The following is a 12,733-nucleotide window of genomic DNA, read 5'->3' on the forward strand; positions in this document are numbered from 1 at the left end:
GCAAAAGGAGCTCCAACCAAGTATTGAGTATTGTACATGCTCATATTTTTCATTTTCATACTTTTCAGTTGGCCAACATTTCTAAAAATCCCTTTTTTGTATTAGCCTTAAGTAATATTCTAATTTTGTGACACACGGAATTTTGGATTTTCATTTGTTGCCACTTCAAATCATCAAAATTAAATGAAATAAACATTTGAATGCATCAGTCTGTGTGCAATGAATAAATATAATGTACAAGTTACACCTTTTGAATGCAATTACTGAAATAAATCAAGTTTTTCAAAATATTCTAATTTACTGGCTTTTACCTGTATATAACGATGGTTAAAATCAGGCACTTTGAAGCTTTTTTTTAGGGATATTGCGTGATGGGTAAAATTTTGAAAAAAACTTCGAAAAATAAAATAAGCCACTGGGAACTGATTTTTAATGGTTTTAACCCTTCTGAAATTATGATAATGTTCCCCTTTAAGGACTTAATTGCAATAATAAACGTATGTTTAATGTAGCCAAAGATTTTTTTTTTTTTTAAAAAAGCCAATAATGCAATTTTTTGTGGTCCCCTTTATTTAGAAAAGTATCAAAATAATGTTGGTGCCGGTACCAAAATATTGGTATTAGGACAACACTATTAGGTACTCAAAGATTCCGCCTCTACTGTAAACGCACTGATTGGTTTTATTTCTAAAATATAACATAGATTCTATGTCCTATCGATTAGGAGAAGCAGTGGACAATTGTCTTGTCGGATGTTGCAGGTGAGGGGGAGGTGAGGGGAGGGGAGGGGAGGGGAGGGGAGGGGAGGGGAGGGGAGGACTCCAGTGTGGGTGCAGGATATTGTGGAGTGGTCCCTGTCCAAGGTGCTGAAATCTGCTTCCCCAATGCATGCGTCACGTGACCTGAGCCAGCTCTGCCTCGCTCAGCATCCATCCTGCTGCTTTCTGGAGATCTTCTTCTTGTCTTCGACACGCACGCATCAGCCCTCCTCGACTCGGGTCTCTTGTCACCAACCAGCGGACGATGCGGACCTGCAGGCACTTCTTTTTAGGATGCCGCTGCTGCTCCTTATAAATGTGCCTTTCGGGGAATCTTTTTTTTCTCTTTTTTTTTTTCTTTCTTTTTTTGGGGGGGAGAGGAATGATGTAAGGACCGTGTAAGCCGCTCGCAGAAGTCTCCCCACCACCCCCCCCCCTCCCCAAAACATGCAGAAGGGAATCCGGTTGAATGATGGCCATGTCACCTACCTGGGGCTTTTGGCCAAGAAGGACGGCACGAGGAGGGGGTGCTTGAGCAAGAAGAGCTCGGACAACACCAAATGGCACACAAAGTGGTTTGCGCTCTTGCAAAACATGCTCTTTTATTTCGAGAACGAGTCCAGCTCCCGGCCCTCTGGATTGTACCTGTTGGAGGGATGCATATGCGACAGGGCTCCTTCGCCCAAACCCTCGCTGTCGGCCAAGGAGTGTTTGGAGAAGCAGGTGCGCGCACACACACACACACACACACACGCACACACACACACACACACACACACCACACTGTGTTGCACGTTTCATCGTGTTTTTAAACTCGCTTCCTTCTGCAAATGCATGATTTATTGTGGCTTTATTCCGTGCATAATGATCTGAAAATTGGGCAAAAAAAGAAAGAAGGAGGTTGCAGGTTGCTTGCCTTGCCTTGCACGTTATGTAATCCACGCATGGCTTTAATGAGGAGGTAACAATATTAACACCTAATGATAGCACTGCAGCTGCAGTCTCCTCTTTGCATGCATGCTGCGAAATAACGGATTCATCGACCTTTTTAAAAATGCTAATACACTTTTTAATTGTATCATGTCAAAATGTAAATGTCTAATGTGTCATTTTTAAGGTCACTTCTTTTTTTGTTGTTGTTAGGTGTGTGTTTTGTTTTTTTTTACTTTAGATTTTTGGGATATTTTTAAGTTGGAAAGATAAAGTTGTGGGCTCAACAGCGCCACCGCGTGTTAAAGAACGTGTAATGTAAAAGGACATGAATAGGCTAATTTGAAGTATCATAAATGTACTTTATTTAAGCCACAGATTATATAAAACAATACAGGATATTTTTTTAAGCCATTGGAAGAATTAATGGTAACACTTTAGTATGGGACATTTATTCTAACTAACAAAGACTTAATTTAGAGTTATTTGGACACTAGGGGACCGTATAAGGCTTAGGTTTAGGGTTACTAATAAGCAATAATTCTGAGGTTATTGATGGAAGACTCTTAGTTAATGGCTTACTGGTTGCATAATAAGGCCATGCAGAATAAGGCATTAATAAGTACTTAATAATGACTAATTAAGAGCCAATATGTTACTAACTTGCATGTTAATAAGCAACTAATTAATGGTGAATATGTGTTCCCCATACTAAAGTCTTGCCAAAGTAATAATTATATACTGTCAAATTCACTTTTGTGTGTTAATGCATCAATGGTTTTATACCGAAAGCATGCCAAAATAAGCCATTATTTGCTCATTTATTGAAAAAAAAGTGCTATGTGTGAGTTTTTATTAAGGTTTGCCATATTTCCTCTATTGAAAAGCCAACATTTTAGGTTTATATTTGTGAATAACCACATACAGTATATCCAAAAGTCCGTTCTGAGAACATATGTTTTTGTGCTGATGTAGCAGAATGCAACAGTGTTAATTAATACCGAATTAGAATAATAAAGAGTGTAAACAAAAAAGGCTGCACTCCATCCTCATGTTTTACACTTTAATGCCTACATTATATTTGTCCGAATGGGGCCGAGGGGGGCACGGGAGCTCAAGATTTCCATGGCAACACGTATTTGCATCATATAAGAATGATGCAGTGGGGGGGAAAGGCAGGCTGAACTGGGAGGGAGCAGAAGTGTTGACTCACGTCTATGTGCCAATGGCTTGAGCTCACCTGCGTCACATTAGTTAGTAACATGCACTTCTCAGAATAGGTTTGGAAGTAAACGCAACAGGGTTTTCATTTCATTTTTTCCAAGGGAACAAACGGATAAAAGTAGGACACGTGCAGTGTGATTTGTTTCGAACATGCATATACAGGTAAAAGCCAGTAAATTAGAATATTTTGAAAAACTTGATTTATTTCAGTAATTGCATTCAAAAGGTGTAACTTGTACATTATATTTATTCATTGCACACAGACTGATGCATTCAAATGTTTATTTCATTTAATTTTGATGATTTGAAGTGGCAACAAATGAAAATCCAAAATTCCGTGTGTCACAAAATTAGAATATTACTTAAGGCTAATACAAAAAAGGGATTTTTAGAAATGTTGGCCAACTGAAAAGTATGAAAATGAAAAATATGAGCATGTACAATACTCAATACTTGGTTGGAGCTCCTTTTGCTTCAATTACTGCGTTAATGCGGCGTGGCATGGAGTCGATGAGTTTCTGGCACTGCTCAGGTGTTAAGAGAGCCCAGGTTGCTCTGATAGTGGCCTTCAACTCTTCTGCGTTTTTGGGTCTGGCATTCTGCATCTTCCTTTTCACAATACCCCACAGATTTTCTATGGGGCTAAGGTCAGGGGAGTTGGCGGGCCAATTTAGAACAGAAATACCATGGTCCGTAAACCAGGCACGGGTAGATTTTGCGCTGTGTGCAGGCGCCAAGTCCTGTTGGAACTTGAAATCTCCATCTCCATAGAGCAGGTCAGCAGCAGGAAGCATGAAGTGCTCTAAAACTTGCCGGTAGACGGCTGCGTTGACCCTGGATCTCAGGAAACAGAGTGGACCGACACCAGCAGATGACATGGCACCCCAAACCATCACTGATGGTGAAAACTTTACACTAGACTTCAGGCAACGTGGATCCTGTGCCTCTCTTGTCTTCCTCCAGACTCTGGGACCTCGATTTCCAAAGGAAATGCAAAATTTGCATGGTTGGGTGATGGTTTGGGGTGCCATGTCATCTGCTGGTGTCGGTCCACTCTGTTTCCTGAGATCCAGGGTCAACGCAGCTGTCTACCAGCAAGTTTTAGAGCACTTCATGCTTCCTGCTGCTGACCTGCTCTATGGAGATGGAGATTTCAAGTTCCAACAGGACTTGGCGCCTGCACACAGCGCAAAATCTACCCGTGCCTGGTTTACGGACCATGGTATTTCTGTTCTAAATTGGCCCGCCAACTCCCCTGACCTTAGCCCCATAGAAAATCTGTGGGGTATTGTGAAAAGGAAGATGCAGAATGCCAGACCCAAAAACGCAGAAGAGTTGAAGGCCACTATCAGAGCAACCTGGGCTCTCATAACACCTGAGCAGTGCCAGAAACTCATCGACGCCATGCCACGCCGCATTAACGCAGTAATTGAGGCAAAAGGAGCTCCAACCAAGTATTGAGTATTGTACATGCTCATATTTTTCATTTTCATACTTTTCAGTTGGTCAACATTTCTAAAAATCCCTTTTTTGTATTAGCCTTAAGTAATATTCTAATTTTGTGACACACGGAATTTTGGATTTTCATTTGTTGCCACTTCAAATCATCAAAATTAAATGAAATAAACATTTGAATGCATCAGTCTGTGTGCAATGAATAAATATAATGTACAAGTTACACCTTTTGAATGCAATTACTGAAATAAATCAAGTTTTTCAAAATATTCTAATTTACTGGCTTTTACCTGTATATAGTTATAATATGGTACATCATGTCCAAAAAGGAGTAGAAAGAAGCAGAGTTTCTGTGTTTGGTTGTGCAAACTTCATCGTGGAATAGTTGAAGAACTAAACTATTAACAAAAACAACATAGAGGACACATTTCCAGTTAAAGTCAGTTTGCATGCATTAATAAGGTATACCTTTTAACTGGAAATGGCCATAAGAAGATAGCAAAATTTGTTGTTTTTATTGTGACATAGTGAAAAACAAAAAATGTTTATTGTTTGATTGTTTGTTTTTTACATTTTGAAATGTTCTACAGCAGTGGTTCTTAACCTTGTTGGAGGTACCGAACCCCACCAGTTCCATATGCGCATTCACCCAACCCTTCTTTAGTGAAAAATAAATGTGTTTTTTTTTTTCAAATTCAAGACAAAGTTATATGTTTTTGGTAACACTTTAGTATGGAGAACATATTCTAAGTAATAAAGACTTAATTTAGAGTTATTTGGACACTAGGGGAACATATTCTAAGTAAAAAAGACTTAATTTTGAGTTATTTGGACACTCGGGGAACATATTGTAAGTAACAAAGACTTAATTTAGAGTTTTTTGGACACTCGGGGAACATATTTTAAGTAAAAAAGACTTAATTTAGAGTTATTTGGACACTAGGGGAACATATTCTAAGTAAAAAAGACTTAATTTAGAGTTATTTGGACACTAGGGGAACATATTCTAAGTAAAAAAGACTTAATTTAGAGTTATTTGGACACTCGGGGAACATATTGTAAGTAACAAAGACTTAATTTAGAGTTTTTTGGACACTAGGGGAACATATTCTAAGTAAAAAAGACTTAATTTAGAGTTATTTGGACACTCGGGGAACATATTCTAAGTAAAAAAGACTTAATTTAGAGTTATTTGGACACTAGGGGAACATATTCTAAGTAAAAAAGACTTAATTTAGAGTTTTTTGGACACTAGGGGAACATATTCTAAGCAAAAAAGACTTAATTTAGAGTTATTTGGACACTCGGGGAACATATTCTAAGTAAAAAAGACTTAATTTAGAGTTATTTGGACACTCGGGGAACATATTCTAAGTAAAAAAGACTTAATTTAGAGTTATTTGGACACTAGGGGAACATATTCTAAGTAAAAAAGACTTAATTTAGAGTTATTTGGACACTAGGGGAACATATTCTAAGTAAAAAAGACTTAATTTAGAGTTATTTGGACACTCGGGGAACATATTGTAAGTAACAAAGACTTAATTTAGAGTTTTTTGGACACTAGGGGAACATATTCTAAGTAATAAAGACTTCATTTAGAGTTACTTGGACACTAGGGGAACATATTCTAAGTAAAAAAGACTTAATTTAGAGTTATTTGGACACTAGGGGAACATATTCTAAGTAATAAAGACTTAATTTAGAGTTATTTGGACACTAGGGGAACATATTCTAAGTAAAAAAGACTTAATTTAGAGTTATTTGGACACTCGGGGAACATATTCTAAGTAAAAAAGACTTAATTTAGAGTTATTTGGACACTAGGGGAACATATTCTAAGTAAAAAAGACTTAATTTAGAGTTATTTGGACACTCGGGGAACATATTGTAAGTAACAAAGACTTAATTTAGAGTTTTTTGGACACTAGGGGAACATATTCTAAGTAACAAAGACTTAATTTAGAGTTATTTGGACACTAGGGGAACATATTCTAAGTAAAAAAGACTTAATTTAGAGTTATTTGGACACTAGGGGAACATATTCTAAGTAAAAAAGACTTAATTTAGAGTTATTTGGACACTAGGGGAACATATTCTAAGTAAAAAAGACTTAATTTAGAGTTATTTGGACACTCGGGGAACATATTGTAAGTAACAAAGACTTAATTTAGAGTTTTTTGGACACTAGGGGAACATATTCTAAGTAAAAAAGACTTAATTTAGAGTTATTTGGACACTCGGGGAACATATTCTAAGTAAAAAAGACTTAATTTAGAGTTATTTGGACACTAGGGGAACATATTCTAAGTAAAAAAGACTTAATTTAGAGTTATTTGGACACTCGGGGAACATATTCTAAGTAAAAAAGACTTAATTTAGAGTTATTTGGACACTAGGGGAACATATTCTAAGTAAAAAAGACTTAATTTAGAGTTATTTGGACACTCGGGGAACATATTGTAAGTAACAAAGACTTAATTTAGAGTTTTTTGGACACTAGGGGAACATATTCTAAGTAATAAAGACTTAATTTAGAGTTATTTGGACACTAGGGGAACATATTCTAAGTAAAAAAGACTTAATTTAGAGTTATTTGGACACTCGGGGAACATATTGTAAGTAACAAAGACTTAATTTAGAGTTTTTTGGACACTAGGGGAACATATTCTAAGTAAAAAAGACTTAATTTAGAGTTATTTGGACACTCGGGGAACATATTCTAAGTAAAAAAAGACTTAATTTAGAGTTATTTGGACACTAGGGGAACATATTCTAAGTAAAAAAGACTTAATTTAGAGTTATTTGGACACTAGGGGAACATATTCTAAGTAAAAAAGACTTAATTTAGAGTTATTTGGACACTAGGGGAACATATTCTAAGTAAAAAAGACTTAATTTAGAGTTATTTGGACACTCGGGAAACATATTGTAAGTAACAAAGACTTAATTTAGAGTTTTTTGGACACTAGGGGAACATATTCTAAGTAAAAAAGACTTAATTTAGAGTTATTTGGACACTCGGGGAACATATTCTAAGTAAAAAAGACTTAATTTAGAGTTTTTTTGGACACTAGGGGAACATATTCTAAGTAAAAAAGACTTAATTTAGAGTTTTTTGGACACTAGGGGAACATATTCTAAGTAATAAAGACTTAATTTAGAGTTATTTGGACACTCGGGGAACATATTCTAAGTAAAAAAGACTTAATTTAGAGTTTTTTGGACACTAGGGGAACATATTCTAAGTAATAAAGACTTAATTTTGAGTTATTTGGACACTAGGGGAACATATTCTAAGTAAAAAAGACTTAATTTAGATTTATTTGGACACTCGGTGAACATATTGTAAGTAACAAAGACTTAATTTAGAGTTTTTTGGACACTAGGGGAACATATTCTAAGTAAAAAAGACTTAATTTAGAGTTATTTGGACACTAGGGGAACATATTCTAAGTAAAAAAGACTTAATTTAGAGTTATTTGGACACTCGGGGAACATATTCTAAGTAAAAAAGACTTAATTTAGAGTTATTTGGACACTAGGGGAACATATTCTAAGTAAAAAAGACTTAATTTAGAGTTATTTGGACACTAGGGGAACGTATTCTAAGTAAAAAGGACTTAATTTAGAGTTATTTGGACACTCGGGGAACATATTGTAAGTAACAAAGACTTAATTTAGAGTTTTTTGGACACTAGGGGAACATATTCTAAGTAAAAAAGACTTAATTTAGAGTTATTTGGACACTAGGTGAACATATTCTAAGTAAAAAAGACTTAATTTAGAGTTATTTGGACACTCGGGGAACATATTCTAAGTAAAAAAGACTTAATTTAGAGTTATTTGGACACTCGGGGAACATATTGTAAGTAACAAAGACTTAATTTAGAGTTTTTTGGACACTAGGGGAACATATTCTAAGTAATAAAGACTTAATTTAGAGTTATTTGGACACTAGGGGAACATATTCTAAGTAAAAAAGACTTAATTTAGAGTTATTTGGACACTCGGGGAACATATTGTAAGTAACAAAGACTTAATTTAGAGTTTTTTGGACACTAGGGGAACATATTCTAAGTAAAAAAGACTTAATTTAGAGTTATTTGGACACTCGGGGAACATATTCTAAGTAAAAAAGACTTAATTTAGAGTTATTTGGACACTAGGGGAACATATTCTAAGTAAAAAAGACTTAATTTAGAGTTATTTGGACACTCGGGGAACATATTCTAAGTAAAAAAGACTTAATTTAGGGTTATTTGGACACTAGGGGAACATATTCTAAGTAAAAAAGACTTAATTTAGAGTTATTTGGACACTAGGGGAACATATTCTAAGTAAAAAAGACTTAATTTAGAGTTATTTGGACACTAGGGGAACATATTCTAAGTAAAAAAGACTTAATTTAGAGTTATTTGGACACTAGGGGAACATATTCTAAGTAAAAAAGACTTAATTTAGAGTTATTTGGACACTCGGGGAACATATTGTAAGTAACAAAGACTTAATTTTGAGTTTTTTGGACACTAGGGGAACATATTCTAAGTAAAAAAGACTTAATTTAGAGTTATTTGGACACTCGGGGAACATATTCTAAGTAAAAAAGACTTAATTTAGAGTTATTTGGACACTAGGGGAACATATTCTAAGTAAAAAAGACTTAATTTAGAGTTATTTGGACACTAGGAGAACATATTCTAAGTAAAAAAGACTTAATTTAGAGTTATTTGGACACTCGGGGAACATATTGTAAGTAACAAAGACTTAATTTAGAGTTATTTGGACACTAGGGGAACATATTCTAAGTAATAAAGACTTAATTTAGAGTTATTTGGACACTAGGGGAACATATTCTAAGTAAAAAAGACTTAATTTAGAGTTATTTTGACACTCGGGGAACATATTGTAAGTAACAAAGACTTAATTTAGAGTTTTTTGGACACTAGGGGAACATATTCTAAGTAATAAAGACTTAATTTAGAGTTATTTGGACACTAGGGGAACATATTCTAAGTAAAAAAGACTTAATTTAGAGTTATTTGGACACTCGGGGAACATATTGTAAGTAACAAAGACTTAATTTAGAGTTTTTTGGACACTAGGGGAACATATTCTAAGTAAAAAAGACTTAATTTAGAGTTATTTGGACACTCGGGGAACATATTCTAAGTAAAAAAGACTTAATTTAGAGTTATTTGGACACTAGGGGAACATATTCTAAGTAAAAAAGACTTAATTTAGAGTTATTTGGACACTCGGGGAACATATTGTAAGTAACAAAGACTTAATTTAGAGTTTTTTGGACGCTAGGGGAACATATTCTAAGTAATAAAGACTTCATTTAGAGTTATTTGGACACTCGGGGAACATATTGTAAGTAACAAAGACTTAATTTAGAGTTTTTTGGACACTCGGGGAACATATTCTAAGTAAAAAAGACTTAATTTAGAGTTATTTGGACACTAGGGGAACATATTCTAAGTAAAAAAGACTTAATTTAGAGTTATTTGGACACTCGGGGAACATATTCTAAGTAATAAAGACTTAATTTAGAGTTATTTGGACACTAGGGGAACATATTCTAAGTAAAAAAGACTTAATTTAGAGTTATTTGGACACTCGGGGAACATATTGTAAGTAACAAAGACTTAATTTAGAGTTTTTTGGACACTAGGGGAACATATTCTAAGTAAAAAAGACTTAATTTAGAGTTATTTGGACACTAGGGGAACATATTCTAAGTAAAAAAGACTTAATTTAGAGTTATTTGGACACTAGGGGAACATATTCTAAGTAAAAAAGACTTAATTTAGAGTTATTTGGACACTCGGGGAACATATTGTAAGTAACAAAGACTTAATTTAGAGTTTTTTGGACACTAGGGGAACATATTCTAAGTAAAAAAGACTTAATTTAGAGTTATTTGGACACTCGGGGAACATATTCTAAGTAAAAAAGACTTAATTTAGAGTTATTTGGACACTAGGGGAACATATTCTAAGTAAAAAAGACTTAATTTAGAGTTATTTGGACACTCGGGGAACATATTCTAAGTAAAAAAGACTTAATTTAGGGTTATTTGGACACTAGGGGAACATATTCTAAGTAAAAAAGACTTAATTTAGAGTTATTTGGACACTAGGGGAACATATTCTAAGTAAAAAAGACTTAATTTAGAGTTATTTGGACACTAGGGGAACATATTCTAAGTAAAAAAGACTTAATTTAGAGTTATTTGGACACTAGGGGAACATATTCTAAGTAAAAAAGACTTAATTTAGAGTTATTTGGACACTCGGGGAACATATTGTAAGTAACAAAGACTTAATTTTGAGTTTTTTGGACACTAGGGGAACATATTCTAAGTAAAAAAGACTTAATTTAGAGTTATTTGGACACTCGGGGAACATATTCTAAGTAAAAAAGACTTAATTTAGAGTTATTTGGACACTAGGGGAACATATTCTAAGTAAAAAAGACTTAATTTAGAGTTATTTGGACACTAGGAGAACATATTCTAAGTAAAAAAGACTTAATTTAGAGTTATTTGGACACTCGGGGAACATATTGTAAGTAACAAAGACTTAATTTAGAGTTATTTGGACACTAGGGGAACATATTCTAAGTAATAAAGACTTAATTTAGAGTTATTTGGACACTAGGGGAACATATTCTAAGTAAAAAAGACTTAATTTAGAGTTATTTTGACACTCGGGGAACATATTGTAAGTAACAAAGACTTAATTTAGAGTTTTTTGGACACTCGGGGAACATATTGTAAGTAACAAAGACTTAATTTAGAGTTTTTTGGACACTAGGGGAACATATTCTAAGTAAAAAAGACTTAATTTAGAGTTATTTGGACACTCGGGGAACATATTCTAAGTAAAAAAGACTTAATTTAGAGTTATTTGGACACTAAGGGAACATATTCTAAGTAAAAAAGACTTAATTTAGAGTTATTTGGACACTCGGGGAACATATTGTAAGTAACAAAGACTTAATTTAGAGTTTTTTGGACACTAGGGGAACATATTCTAAGTAATAAAGACTTCATTTAGAGTTATTTGGACACTAGGGGAACATATTCTAAGTAAAAAAGACTTAATTTAGAGTTATTTGGACACTAGGGGAACATATTCCAAGTAAAAAAGACTTAATTTAGAGTTATTTGGACACTCGGGGAACATATTCTAAGTAAAAAAGACTTAATTTAGAGTTATTTGGACACTAGGGGAACATATTCTAAGTAAAAAAGACTTAATTTAGAGTTATTTGGACACTAGGGGAACATATTCTAAGTAAAAAAGACTTAATTTAGAGTTATTTGGACACTCGGGGAACATATTCTAAGTAAAAAATACTTAATTTAGAGTTATTTGGACACTAGGGGAACATATTCTAAGTAAAAAAGACTTAATTTAGAGTTATTTGGACACTCGGGGAACATATTGTAAGTAACAAAGACTTAATTTAGAGTTTTTTGGACACTAGGGGAACATATTCTAAGTAAAAAAGACTTAATTTAGAGTTATTTGGACACTCGGGGAACATATTCTAAGTAAAAAAGACTTAATTTAGAGTTTTTTGGACACTCGGGGAACATATTGTAAGTAAAAAAGACTTAATTTAGAGTTATTTGGACACTCGGGGAACATATTGTAAGTAACAAAGACTTAATTTAGAGTTTTTTGGACACTAGGGGAACATATTCTAAGTAATAAAGACTTCATTTAGAGTTATTTGGTTAGGGTCAGGGTTAGAGGGTTAGGGTTATAATTGTTACGAACTGGTCAAGGGGGTGACCCCGGGATGCAGAGACGGGAGGCAAGTTTGAATAACAAAAACTGAATACATTTAATAAGTCCAAAAGGTGTAACAAAAAGCGATGGGGCAAAAATGCACACCATGAAATACTAACTAAAACAGGTTCCTCAGTGGTCGACAGGGAAAAAACCAGGGAGCACTCAGCACAGCATAATGTCCTTGCTGCCTCAAGGAGGCTGGGAAACAAACACAACAAGGTTAGAAATAACAGGACTAAGGAGAAATAACGTACCAGGACTGACGAGGCGGAGTAGGCGCGTGCACGTGGGAGGTGCAGGATAAAATAACCGGCAAGACCCAGCTGTGGGTGACGAGCTTAAATACTCCTCTGAAGAAATAGGTTGCAGGTGTGCCTTAGTGCCCGCCCCTCGCTGGAGACTAATGAGCTGAGGAAACATCACAATAAAAGAGAAGGCAGGGAAATAAAAACACAACAATAATAAGGCCATGCCGAATAAGGTATTAATAAGTACTTAATAATGATTAGTTAAGAGCCAATATGTTACTCATTTGCATGTTAATAAGCAACTAATTAA

General features: G+C 34.5%; 1 protein-coding gene across 3 annotated transcripts in view; it reads left to right on the top strand.

Moving 5' to 3' along the window:
- Positions 1–875: 875 nt before the first annotated feature.
- Positions 876–12,733, top strand: part of rasgrf1 (Ras protein specific guanine nucleotide releasing factor 1) — a 146,843-nt gene continuing 134,985 nt past the window's right edge. For 2 of the 3 annotated variants that reach the window (XM_061925232.2, XM_061925233.2), the window contains exon 1: positions 877–1,481. In XM_061925232.2, the coding sequence (XP_061781216.1) occupies positions 1,206–1,481 (276 nt within the window). In that variant the 5' untranslated portion in view covers positions 877–1,205. Of the gene's footprint in view, positions 1,482–12,733 lie in introns of all 3 variants that reach the window. The other variant, XM_061925231.2, reaches the window with a different exon arrangement.

Source organism: Nerophis lumbriciformis, linkage group LG29, assembly GCF_033978685.3.
Source record: "Nerophis lumbriciformis linkage group LG29, RoL_Nlum_v2.1, whole genome shotgun sequence".
Lineage (NCBI taxonomy): Eukaryota > Metazoa > Chordata > Actinopteri > Syngnathiformes > Syngnathidae > Nerophis > Nerophis lumbriciformis.